This window comes from Stigmatopora argus, chromosome 6 (genome assembly GCF_051989625.1).
Source record: "Stigmatopora argus isolate UIUO_Sarg chromosome 6, RoL_Sarg_1.0, whole genome shotgun sequence".
Classification (NCBI taxonomy): Eukaryota; Metazoa; Chordata; class Actinopteri; order Syngnathiformes; family Syngnathidae; genus Stigmatopora; species Stigmatopora argus.
Genome location: NC_135392.1, coordinates 4,616,174 through 4,628,922, shown reverse-complemented (window position 1 = coordinate 4,628,922; position 12,749 = coordinate 4,616,174). Strand labels below are relative to the sequence as shown.

General features: G+C 37.6%; 1 protein-coding gene across 2 annotated transcripts in view; it reads left to right on the top strand.

Annotated features, from left to right (window-relative positions):
* Positions 1-12,749, top strand: part of myg1 (myg1 exonuclease) — a 46,590-nt gene that overhangs the window by 20,618 nt on the left and 13,223 nt on the right. Inside the window, exons 3-6 of one of the 2 annotated variants that reach the window (XM_077603578.1) lie at positions 2,477-2,570; positions 7,179-7,318; positions 8,499-8,611; positions 12,458-12,617. In XM_077603578.1, coding sequence (XP_077459704.1) covers positions 2,522-2,570; positions 7,179-7,318; positions 8,499-8,611; positions 12,458-12,617 — 462 coding nt within the window. In that variant the 5' untranslated portion in view covers positions 2,477-2,521. Of the gene's footprint in view, positions 1-2,476; positions 2,571-7,027; positions 7,319-8,498; positions 8,612-12,457; positions 12,618-12,749 lie in introns of those variants that run through there. The other variant, XM_077603576.1, reaches the window with a different exon arrangement.

Below are 12,749 nucleotides of genomic sequence, written 5' to 3'. Positions count from 1 at the left end.
CACCGTACGGTGTTTGTAAGGTTTTTTCCTGTTGGTTGGTGTCATTTCCCTTTCTTTTCGAGTCTAGGGGGAAATTCAGAGCTGTATAATATTAATAAATAACATGAACAACAAAGATTTAGGAATTAATTTCCAAATTGCGTGTGTCACTAGGTCACAATGCCTGACAATGACGACAATGGTTCTGGTAAATAAAAACAAAGGAATGACGTGGGAACCAAATTGTAAAGATGTTTTGATATTTTATACCCACGTTTCAGAGGAGCAAGTATCAGTTTACACTGATTTAACGCTATTGATATTTTGTTATGACACAGACAGGGATGCACAAATGTGTGTACAAATAATACATTTCAAATCTTATCCAGTCTCAATACATATTCCAGGAACCATATCTTAAAAACACGTTTGTTGTTTTAATCTCAAGGAAAAATAGCGACTTTCTTCCTGTTGCGCTTTCAAGGATCCCTTCAATTTGGAAGGCATAAGGCGGCAAAGCGACACTCCCTTTTTGTATTGTCTTTTTTCCCCCACAAACTTTCCTCATGATTTATTTATAGCAGCTTGGAGATTACGCCTGCTACGGTGGGAAATCCACATGGAGCAAACATGCCCTACATTCTTCTTTTTAGGGGAAAACTTTGAATTTTTTTATCCGCAAAATCGTTTAGCTAGCTTAGCCGAGCGGCTGCTAGGACGTCGCACGGTGCCTCCGATTCTTTGTGTTCGCGGGCCGGACCATTTTAGATGTAATATTTAGATTTTTTTTTAAAAATCGAATTAAAATAACTGGATCAAAAGCCCTAAATAGTCTGTTTTTTATAGATCTAAAACAAGTTTTTTTTCTTAGTAAGGGAAAACGTCTTTTAATGATGTTTTTCATTTCCATAGGGAACAAAATATTTTTTAAATTATGTTCAATATTAAAGTGGAAAACTGAAAATATTTGTATATACAGTAATCCCTCGTTTATCGCGGTTAATGTAGACCAGACATGGCCGCGATAAACGAAAAACCGCAAAGTAGGGTCACCCCTATTTAAAAAATAAATAAAAAATAATTCACATTTTCATGAACTTACCCCAAAAATAATTAACAAAAAAAAATCCCCCAGAAAAAAAATCCACAATGTAGTGAAGCCGCGATATTCGAGGGATTACTGTATTTATTTTTTATTTTACCAAGTGTTTTTTTAAAACTAAAAATACAAATAAATGATTAAAAAATTGCAACGATTGATTTAAAAAAAGGGAAACACATGAAATATTCCCTTTACATCTATAATCTTCATTTGAATTTGATTCTAAAACAGAAAGTCGGCACTCATGATTTACTTTCTCGGGCCGCACAAAATGATGCGGTGGGCCAGATTTGGCCCCTGGGCCGCCACTTTGACACCTTTAGGGGATGAACATATGTAGAGCCTCCAGTCAAGGATGCTGTGATGTCTACAGTGGAGTGGAAATGGCTCCACAGGCGGGCAGGCCGGCAGGTGGACGGTGGCTTGGCGCCAAACCAATGCGGATTGCCCTCGGTTGTCTTTCAGTCTGAATGTGTTCGGGTGAAACGGTCCAAAGTGGGGACGAACGGGGTGAGGGTCGGTCGTGAAAGGCTATTTATGGATCCTCGTGTTCGTCGCCGATTGTCACCTTCCTTTCCCTCCCCGCTGAATAAATGACCAATCATTTAAATCCAGTCTTTGGCTCAGCTCCGACAAGAAGGTGCCAAAAAAGACACGATAATTAGCATACGGCTTTGATGTCATCATGACGCAAAGAATAAGGTGAAATACCATATTGGCCCTAATGTAAGACGATGTTTTTTGCAAGAATTTGTGTAAATAAAAATAAATAAAATATTCGTATTTTTATCATTTCAATAATCAATTAATCATGCACATTGAGAATATTTTCTTTTTGTGCCACCATTATAGTCACTTTCTAAACAATAGATTAATATCTGTGATTGGCTGGCCACCAATTCAGCATGCTGAGATAGGATACAGCAACCCCCGCAACCATCGTGAGGATAAGTGGTTCAAAAAAATGAATGATTAATAAAGTTGTCGACTCGGCTAATTGATTAGTCAATTAATTGTTGCAGCCCTAATGCGCATCAAATAAAGTTGTAAAATTAACTTAAATAGGTAAATTCTAAAATATTTATTATAAGTGAAATCCGCCATACTTGTGGTGGTAGCAAGGCCAAAGGTCAACTCTTGTTTTCTCTTCTTTGGAACAATAAAAACAATGAAGAATAAAATAAGCAGTCCAACCCCCAAGATAGTCCGGTAGGATGTAACTATGTGCATGGATGCAACTACCCGCTGACCTTGGAATCCATCACCGACTTGGACTCATTAAGAGTGGCGCCATTGTGAACGCTTTGGCGTGAGGCGGATATCTATCGCCTTGTGGGGAAGGGGATTCTCCTTCTAAAGCAGATGATCTCATCTCCTGTCTTGTCTGCCACTCAGGAAGAAGACTTTTCATTCATAAACTTCATTTGCTCATCTAAGCAAATGCCCACTGTACCAGCGCAGGAAAGTGAGGATGCGCTCAATAAAGCAGGTGAGATCACTCACAGACTCAGTAACAGTCAAAGAATTACATATATTTATATTTGTATTATTATTATTACCATCATCATCATTATTATTGTTATAATAATAATAATAATGATAATTATAATAACAACAATAATAATAACAATAACAATAATAACAATAATAACAATAATGGTAATGATAATAATAATAGTAATAATAATAATAATAATAATTAGGATTATTATTATTATTATGTTTTATATTTTTGAAAAATAAACTTTACTATACTGACAACATAAGGTTATAATTTCTGATGTAAATCATTCTATAATAATAATAATAACAACAATAATAATAATAACAACAATAATAATAACAATAACGATAATGATAATGATAATAGTAATAATAATAATAATAACTAGGATTATTATTATTATATTTTTTATTTTTGAAAAGTAAAGTTTACGATACTGACAACATAAGGTTATAATTTCTGATGTAAATCATTCTTTTTACAATTATTCAATAAAATACAGTCTGGAATAGTATACAGGCAGTAAATGGCGAGTATAAAGTGGTTTACTTTAATAATACATTTTTTAACGGAAGGAGTTAACCACCTATTTAATCGACCCCCGGTCGGTCCTCACTGTGTGCATTTTGCATGTTGTCCCCGGGCTTGCGTGGATTTTCTCCAGGTACTCCAGTTTCCTCCCACTTCCCCTAAACATGCATGCTAGGCTAGCTGGTTGAACACTCTAAATTACTACTATATACGTATGAGTGTGATTGGTCATTTGTATCCTTGTGCCCTGCGATTGGCTGACCACCAATTTAGGGTGTCCCCCGCCTGGTGCCTGTAATTAGCTGTGCTAGGCTCCAGCACCCCCTGTGACCATTGTACGGATCATCGTTTCAGAAAACGAATGAATTCATTTTTTAATGACACTTTATTAGCTGAAAAAAACAGGGCTTCCACTTTTGACCTTGACCAAAAACGTGAGGGTCTCTCAGTACATGACTCATTCTGGTGTAATTTAAATATATGCAAATGCAACCTTTAGATCAAGTGCCGCCTTCTTCTGACGGGAGATTACAGAGGCGGCGAGGAGAGGGTTAATGGCCATAGAGGGGGAGCTGGGAGAAGCCTTCCTGAAAGTCACGTGCTCCTTGCCGGGAAACCGAGGGAGGGATGGAGAGGGGCGGGGTCCGGGAGCGTGTTGCCGTAGAAACAGAATCCTCAGTCGTGCCGTGTGAAGTCAGCGGCCAAATTTGAGGTGGTGACTGCGCTCGCTCGCTTGGAGGCGGGGACGCAACTGAGGATGCTGGTGGAATTCTAATGGATACACACACACACACACTTGCGTTGGATTGGACGTCAATCGCCGTCAATGGCATTGAAACGCAATCCCTCACCGTCCTTGAGATTTTTGACCCGCCAGATGCCGGAAAATTCAATCATCAAGTTCATTCTCGTTTGACGACGCGCTATGAAACGGGAATAAATCACGGTCGTTTCAGGTGGAATTCCAGCCAGCAAACCCGTATAAAAGCCATCTAATGAATCCCCCATATTTCACGCTAAATGCATTAGCGAGTGAATGTTTTTTTTCTTTTCCAGAGAGGCAATCTCTTAAAAGGAATAGGAGCGTAAACTACGGCAGACTAATTGCCGACAGAATAATTGCGCGGGCCCGTCTATTTTGATTGAAGCTGGAATAAGCGTGAAGCAGGCTTGAGATTAACGTGGAATTAACTACACTTTGCCAAATACCCTGGAGTGGAGCACCAGCTGCAAAAAAGGGGAGGGGGGGGGCTAATAATTATGTTATTATTAAGATGTTTTGACTCCAAAAGCATTGCTTGTCACCAAATAGACACGTTGTGGGCACGCTAACACAATTCTAGTTGGCAAACAAAATAAATAGAGACTCAGCAACTAAATTACATTTAAACGAATGTGACTGCATTGCATATTGCTATCAGAGCTCAACCTTAGATTAAATCACACTGTTGACAGTGTTATTATTATTTTGCATGGAATGTATATTGAATCCTTTGAATGATGGATGTTCCATAGCAGGGGTGTCAAATGTATGGCCTGCGGGCTGAAACTTGACCTCTAGGCCAGGTTCGCGGGCCGCTTTAACGTCAACTTGATTTCACGTGGGCCGGACCATTTTAGATATAATATTTAGATTTTTTTATTTTTATAAATGAATTAAAAGAACTGGATTAAAAGCCCTGAATGTTCAGTTTTTTACAGATCTAAAACAATGTTTATTTTTGCTTTTTTTATATATATTTTTAGATTTTACAAAATGATTTTTGAACTAAAAACACAAAAAAAAAGATTAAAAATTTACAATTATTGATTTAAAAGGGGGGAAATCAGGAAATGTAATATACATCTATACTCTTCATTTTAATCTGATCCTAAAACAGAAAGTCGGGACTCATGATTTACTTTCCCAGGCCACACAAAATGATGCGGCGGTAGTTGTTTGTTACAAAATGTAACGTGATTACATTACATAACTTTTCTGGACAGTTCATGACAGAATCAGGAGTTTTTTTTTTCATGTTCAATTGGGTTTGTTTCTAAAAATGTGTTAAGGATTGGCCTATTCACCATGAAGTTATTTAGATGGGGCAGATTTGTACTTAAATAGAAGGGTAGCCATATTGGTAAATCTGTAGATTGATTGCTAGTTAAATAGGTAGTGATCTAGTAATAGGAACAGTATATTACAAATTAAGATTACTTTGATAGCCTAGAGGAATGCAACAAAAAAGCATTTCCCCGAATCCCCCAATTAACAATTTGACTGAGGGTCCGTGGACTGCGCTGTTCCTTTTAAGGCAAGTGCATCATTTCCTGCCATCGTAGCGTGGAAAACTGGAAGCGGCGAGCGCCAGGAGGCGGGGGGGAATCATTCGCAGACAGCGTGTGACGTTTCAGCATCGCAAGATTTTGGGGTTGTGAGAGCGGAGGGGGTAGGGACCAATGGGCTGCGCGTATGGCAGGAGGCGGGGCAGTAAAATTGTCATGTCCAGGACTGGTTTATTTACGTTTATGCTTGAGCGTGACTCATGTTATTGTGAAGTCAAACATCTGCTTTGATGACCTGTCTGTCAATGTCAAACTGAGAACAGACATGGGAATTGGACCGAGCAAAAGTCAGGACATAAAGTACTAAAGACGTGATCATCCAATCAATTATCTTAATGTATTCAGAATTAATTGTCTCCTTTAAATTTGGATTTTGGTCGCCTATCACGCAAATATGCTAATGTGCCACTTGAGACGTTAGCGACATGAAGGGTCGTTTATTCAGATGGTTTGGATTTAGTTGTGAGGAATAAAAAAAATGTGTTAGCACAAGGCGACATGTTGTTGTTGTTGTGTGTGTGTGTGTGTGTTTGTTTGTTTCTTCTGTAGCATCCAAAGCGATTAGCCAATGTAATCCCATCAACGGGAGGAGAAATGTTTATTTGGAGAGTGAATGCTCGGGTGCTATCCGTGGTGCTGATTCAACACTGCTAAGCCTGATGGCAAATAGTACTGATTAAATATACTGCATTTTCACTGGGCTAACTGCCATTGACGGTACAAATTGTTTGGACGTCAGTTTCTTCCAGTGGGACTGAGACGAGAGGCTTGGATTTGGGCTGGCATTCATATATTCTTTATCTTCTGGGAAGAACTAGTAGTGTGTAATACACTGGCTGACTAAGGAGCCGAGTTTCTGGATGCCGATATAGCTGTATTTTACTGCACCCAGGTGGTCAAAGGAGTTTTATTAGATGAAGCAGTTTATTTTCTGGTAATTAAAGCAAAGCACGTGGTAATAATAGAGCAATTTAAACTCATCTTTCTAGGTACAAATACAACATACACATTTTTAGAATTAAGCATTACAGTCTGTGTCTCATATTCTGCTGGCTTGCCGAATGCTCATTTCCTTTAATGTTTCTATGGTTATCATTTTTTTACCAATAAAACATTAATCCACAGTATCAAACTCAGCAAAATCTAAATTGATAAAGGACAGAAATACCAACAAAAACAGCTTATAATTTTTCCAAACGATAAAAAAATTAAAACGTACGTTTTATCTATGATAAACGATATACATTACATATTCATGATATATATGTTTTATTTATTATCATCATTATTATTGAAATTAACGTTACACGCATTGATTTAGCAGAATTTATCAACATCGCCATCTGGCGGTTGTAAGGAACAACAGCACCCATGGCTCTTTTTTTATTTTTTAAAGGAGAATGATCAGTTAGTTACTATTTTAAATATTCACCCTTTAACACAGGTGAAGTTTGATTTTTTTCCCCTCGATAAACACACACGCATATTTTGCACCCCATATATTTTCTATAAGTGGAGAATTTTCTGAGAACGACTTTTGTTGTCAGCGGAACTTTAGCATTCGGATGCTAGTTTCACCGGTCCCTAAAAACAGACGTACCAAACCCAGGCTTGTTACATTGATGAGGCGCGCGTGTGTTGTTGCGACTATTTTAGCCCGAACAAAATATCTTTCCAATTTTCAAAAGTCACCATTTAACCCTCGTTGCATCCCCCTTTTTCTCAACACCGCAGTGAGACGACATATGTCAAGTGAAGCCAAAAGGCATTGTGCTGACGGAATGGCGGCCAAAAAGATAGGAACCCACAATGGAACTTTTCACTGTGACGAGGTTCTAGCTTGTTTTTTCCTTCGACAATTACCAGAATACAAGGTGAGCATAATTTCTGTGATATGTAATGGAAATATAATGGCAGTGTTTTAAAATATAGTAACCGGTGTACGTCGAATTGTTTGGTCTTGTGTCAATGCTACTTTCCTCAAGGGGGCGCTACTATAAAGACAGTAGTGCAGGAGCAGTTTGCAGCGGAAATTACGTCATACTGGTTATATACGTTTATTGTACGTCGACATCAATAAAAGAATGATCAGAGATTGATTCATAAATCGAAGCATTAAGTACAATTTTTACAGACTTAAAAAATGGCACTGGTCTGCCAAAAGCTCTGCAAGTACCCTCATAACATAACAAAATAAACATGGTTTCAAACAAAATATTGTAAAAGTTAAATGCAAATGTGTTGTTATTTAGTTACATCCAAATTAACTGTATTTAACAAATTCTAAAAAAAAAAAATTAAAAATATTTTCGAACTCAGAAATGACATTTAACGACCAAGACCAGAACATAATGTATTACTTATTGATTATTCATTTGTGTGTTTGTTTGTTGTTGTATTTGTGTGCTTTGTGGTGAAGCTTTATATCTCATTATACTTGTATAATGACAATAAAAAGCATTCTATTCAATTCAGGTACTTTTTAAAGTAATTACTGAGTGGCCACATGTCACATATGTGTAAATTTATGGACGTGTTCCTTTCACACTGCCAGACACGAAAATATCGTAATGATTAAAATATCCAAATTCGCCATCTAGCTTTGAAATGAGAACGTAGCCGAAAACCCTAAAAATATGATCAATTGCAACACTAATAAAATCCCTTTGATAGTGAACAGTCTGTAAAACTTTTGTAAAAACCGAATTGGAAAGTAGAAAGTCATTCTTTTTTGTATGATTTTTTTAAATTTTATTTTAAAGTACTCCTAATGAAATGTCCAGGAAGCACTCTAGATGACCTAATGACTGATTAGCTTGTTAAAAGGTCAACCCCCGTCCTTCCTTCGGGCCCAATTAGACCGCCGCGTTCATCACCGAGCGCTGCGTGGGATTCATTAAATTTTCCATTCAATTATAACCAGTTGGTTTGGAGCACCCAAAAAAAGGGAGAAGACATTTTGGATGAATTTTATGTCATTATGAAAAAAACTCGCTGTCCCACTTGACTGCCACTCACGGGCTAATTGCGCGTCCGTTCCGTTTCATGGCACAGGACGCGGAGATCATTCGGACGAGGGACCCCGCTCTGCTGGCTGGGTGTGACATCGTGGTCGACGTGGGAGGAGAGTTCGACCCGCAGAGACACCGCTACGATCACCATCAGAGGTACGGGGTGCTGATTAACGGCTATTTTGGGGGATGACACAGCAGCTCCGGCTGAAGGTTATTTGTCCGGCTGGAGAATTCATACCGGCAAGCTTGAAGTATAACTTGTAAATTGTTTATGATTCCACGGATTGCGAATTTTTGATGGGTAGACTGTCAATGTGGAACGTGGCGTTCCGATGAAGCCCATATTAAAATGGTATACTCCAGATTGAACTCATCGTAAAATTTTTATATAGTCTACATCAATGGTGTCAAAGTGGTGGCCCGAGGGCCATATCTGGCCCACCGCATCATTTTGTGCGGCCCGAGAAAGTAAATCCTGAGGCCGACTTTCTATTTTAGGATCAAATTCCAATGAAGATTATATATATGTATATTATAGTTCCTGATTTTTCTCTTAAAATTAATAATTGCAATTTTTAATCCGTTTTTTTTCTTTTTAGTTCAAAAAGCATTTTGTAAAATCTACTGTGATTAAAAAAAAAAAGTTTCCTTTTGAAATGAAAAACAAATGATTAAAAGACGTTTTCCCTTAATAAGAAAAAAAAGCTCTAATAAACATTGTTTTAGATCTATAAAAAACGGAATATTATCTTATTAAATTGATCCAATGCCCTTGAATTAAAATCCATCGTAGCAGACCTTTTCATATTGCTAAATATTTTTTTGTCCTTCAAAGAATGAATAACATTCAAATACACTGAGTTAAAACATTTTTTTTCAAATTCACAAAATTTCCTCAAGCGACCAAATGAAAGATTCAAACAGAAAATGTTGTCTATCACTAAAAAATATTTTAATCAAACAGCAGAAGCTTTTTTTAACTGTCAGATTTATAGCTAGCCGCCATTTTCTCTCATCGCTATTGACCACAGTTCATTCGAAATGGCATCTCGAGCCAAAGAAAACCATATGCGAGCCATTTAAAACATCATTTTTCCATAAAATCTGCCCTTTAACACATATTTCCCAGCTCCATTTTTATAAGGCGTCTTATCTTTTGCATTCAAGTCACGGCGATTTTGTTAGCTCCTCGAACCCCATTACCTCAGCGTATCGAACGACCTCATTGTGCCTCAAGTTATCATGGGAAAAATAGTTCACGTCACGACAAAACACGAGCCGTTAGATTGCAGATGGCATTCATTTTCTAAACCGTCCGTCATAGATCTATATGATAAAGACGTAGCCGCGCCATTTTCCCAGCAGGCGCCTGTTGATAATTAGCGCTCCTCTATTGATCGCCCTTCCCAGCGCGTGGTCACGAGGCACGCCGCCAGGGGGGCCCGCGGAAAAAACGTGGGTGTTGCTCAGATGGCACACATGGGTCACCGGTCACAGAGTGAGATGCTTTTAACAGTTGTGCTACTTTTGACGTCAATAGACGTCCAAATTTATTTGCAATGAGTGAATCCTTTATCCCAGTTCAGATTCAAATTCAATTCAAAAGCCTTTATTGTCATCATACACAGCTGCGTATAATGAAATTGGTGGTGCTACTCCAAGCTTTTCAAAGTGTATTCAAATTTGAAATTGAATTTTGAATTGAATTTTGAATTGAATTTTGAATTGGATTTTGAATTGAATTTTGAATTTTGAATTTTGAATTTTGAATATTGAATTTTGAATTTTGAATATTGAATTTTGAATATTGAATTTTGAATATTGAATTTTGAATATTGAATTTTGAATATTGAATTTTGAATATTGAATTTTGAATATTGAATTTTGAATATTGAATATTGAATATTGAATTTTGAATATTGAATATTGAATATTGAATTTTGAATATTGAATTGAATTTTGAATATTGAATATTGAATTGAATATTCAATTGAATATTCAATTGAATATTCAATTGAATATTGAATTGAATATTCAATTGAATATTGAATTGAATATTCAATTGAATATTGAATTGAATATTCAATTGAATATTCTATTGAATTGAATTGAAATTTGAATTGAATTGTGATGGGTTTTGATCTTTGTCGCTATCAGTAGCAATGAAACATAAGATTTTTTGCATATTTTTTTATTTCCATACATTTTTTTCTACTCAATTATGCTCTACTTGTCGATCTGGACCGTGGGGTTGATTTTTTTTTTTGTAGCTCATTCATACTGTACGTATATCATTAATTGCTTTCTTTTTTTGACAAGGGCCCTGCAATACCAGAAGTATGTGAGGTGTGTGTTCAACTGCGTGAACTACTACACTTTCCTCATTTTCCTAGCCGCAATCCCATTCATTCATTCGCCCCTTGCCGTCAAAATGGCACCTTCAAAGGCAGCCCATGAATTAATTCGGAACTTTAAAATGCCCCAAAACCAAATGCCCCAAAAATTAGCAATAACCAACAATCAAACAACAACCATCCGGAAACGTCCCTCAAAATCAATAAGAAATCATCCAAAATTTACCAAAAGTGACCTGTAAGTACCCTAAAATGCAAGCAAAAAACAAAAGTGACCAAAAAATGACAATCATAGATGTCCAATTGACTTAAACTTGCTGTGGATCCTCATCTTTCAGCGCCATTGACGTCTAGCACCGTCAGTGGCTGCAAGTAAGTCAACCGTTTGGGCCAAAAATAAACTGGTGGCCGGCCAACCCAACTGAGGTGGGCACCCCTGCTCTAGCTCAGCCAATTAGGCTCTTAAATGGCCTCGATTAACTCCCGCCTCCCTCAGCCGTCACTCACTCTCTGGACTGGACGGTCACTTATCGGCCGTGCCGTTGCTAGCTCGTGCCTTCCAATTAGGCCCAAATCAAATGACCAGCAGTGCCTCAATGCCTCCGGATGAAAAGCCCACCTCCTGCCTGCCACTCCATCTGTGCACTCCGTGGATTTAATACAGGCGCACATGCTAAGCAACCTGCTCGTTTGCCGTCGTAATGCCACATAAACTGTCACCGATTTATTTGGAGGCCCTGACGTCGGTGCTCCATCAGTTGTCAGGATTTGAAGAAAAAATCATTGCAACTCTTTGAATTTATTATTATGGTCTCATTTTCTCGGCTCACATTTTTAACATACTGTCTTGAGACTTTTTTGGTGCTGTTTTTATTTTAAAAAAATCCTTATCTTGTGTTCATAAGAAGACTTCAAAAATATGAATGGATTTTTAAAAATAATAGTTTTTCACATGATTAAAGAAAAGCCCATTGCCACATACATTACAGACTGCACTGTTCTCAAATACTGTTGTATTATAATAATATATATAATATAATAATATGGTATAATACTATGTTATAATATAGTAATTAGTATAAATAAAAAATATAATAAATAAATAGTAATAGTAATTATATAATAATGTTACACAAATGAAGTTACCGTTTTTTAATAAAAATAACAGTACCACCGTATTTTCCGGACTATAAGTCACAAAACTGTTATGTTAACAGATATCTTTTTAGCCTGTTGCTCTCCATTTTACTAGTGTTACTTTGACATATGTTTGTTCTTGGGTTCTCATCAAATCAAAAATTGCCTTCCCAAAAATGCGACTTTTGATTGCATATTCTTTGGCTCGTGAAACTAATAATCCGAAAAATATGGTATATGCTAACCAAATTTTCCGTTAATAAATGAATTTGGTCCTCATCCATGATCAGCAATTTTAATTTATACTCCGGTGCGACTTCCATATTGTTTTTTTACTCTTCTTTTTGTATTCTTTGGCTGGTGCAACTTATACTCGGGTGCAACTTATACTCAGGTGCGACTTATACTCGGGTGCGACTTATATTCGGGTGCGACTTATCGTCTGAAAAATGCAATCCTACTTTTCATTGGCCCATCTCTCACACACGTCTTCTCTTTTCCCGTTCAGGACTTTCTCGGATAACTTCCACAGCCTGCGCCCAGACAAGCCCTGGGTGACCAAGCTCAGTTCTGCCGGCCTGGTCTATCTCCACTTTGGCCGTCAGCTGCTGGCCCAGCTGACGCAGCTGAAGGAGGACGACAAGCAGCTGGAGATCCTCTATGACAAAGTGAGACCGACGGCATTACCCTAATTTGAACGCTCGCCGGGGTTTAGTGCGCATTGTGTTAGGTCAGCTGCTCTTTTCCGTTGCACCAAACGCCGCGTGCGAATGGCAGCGGAAAACTAGTCATTGCTGAAA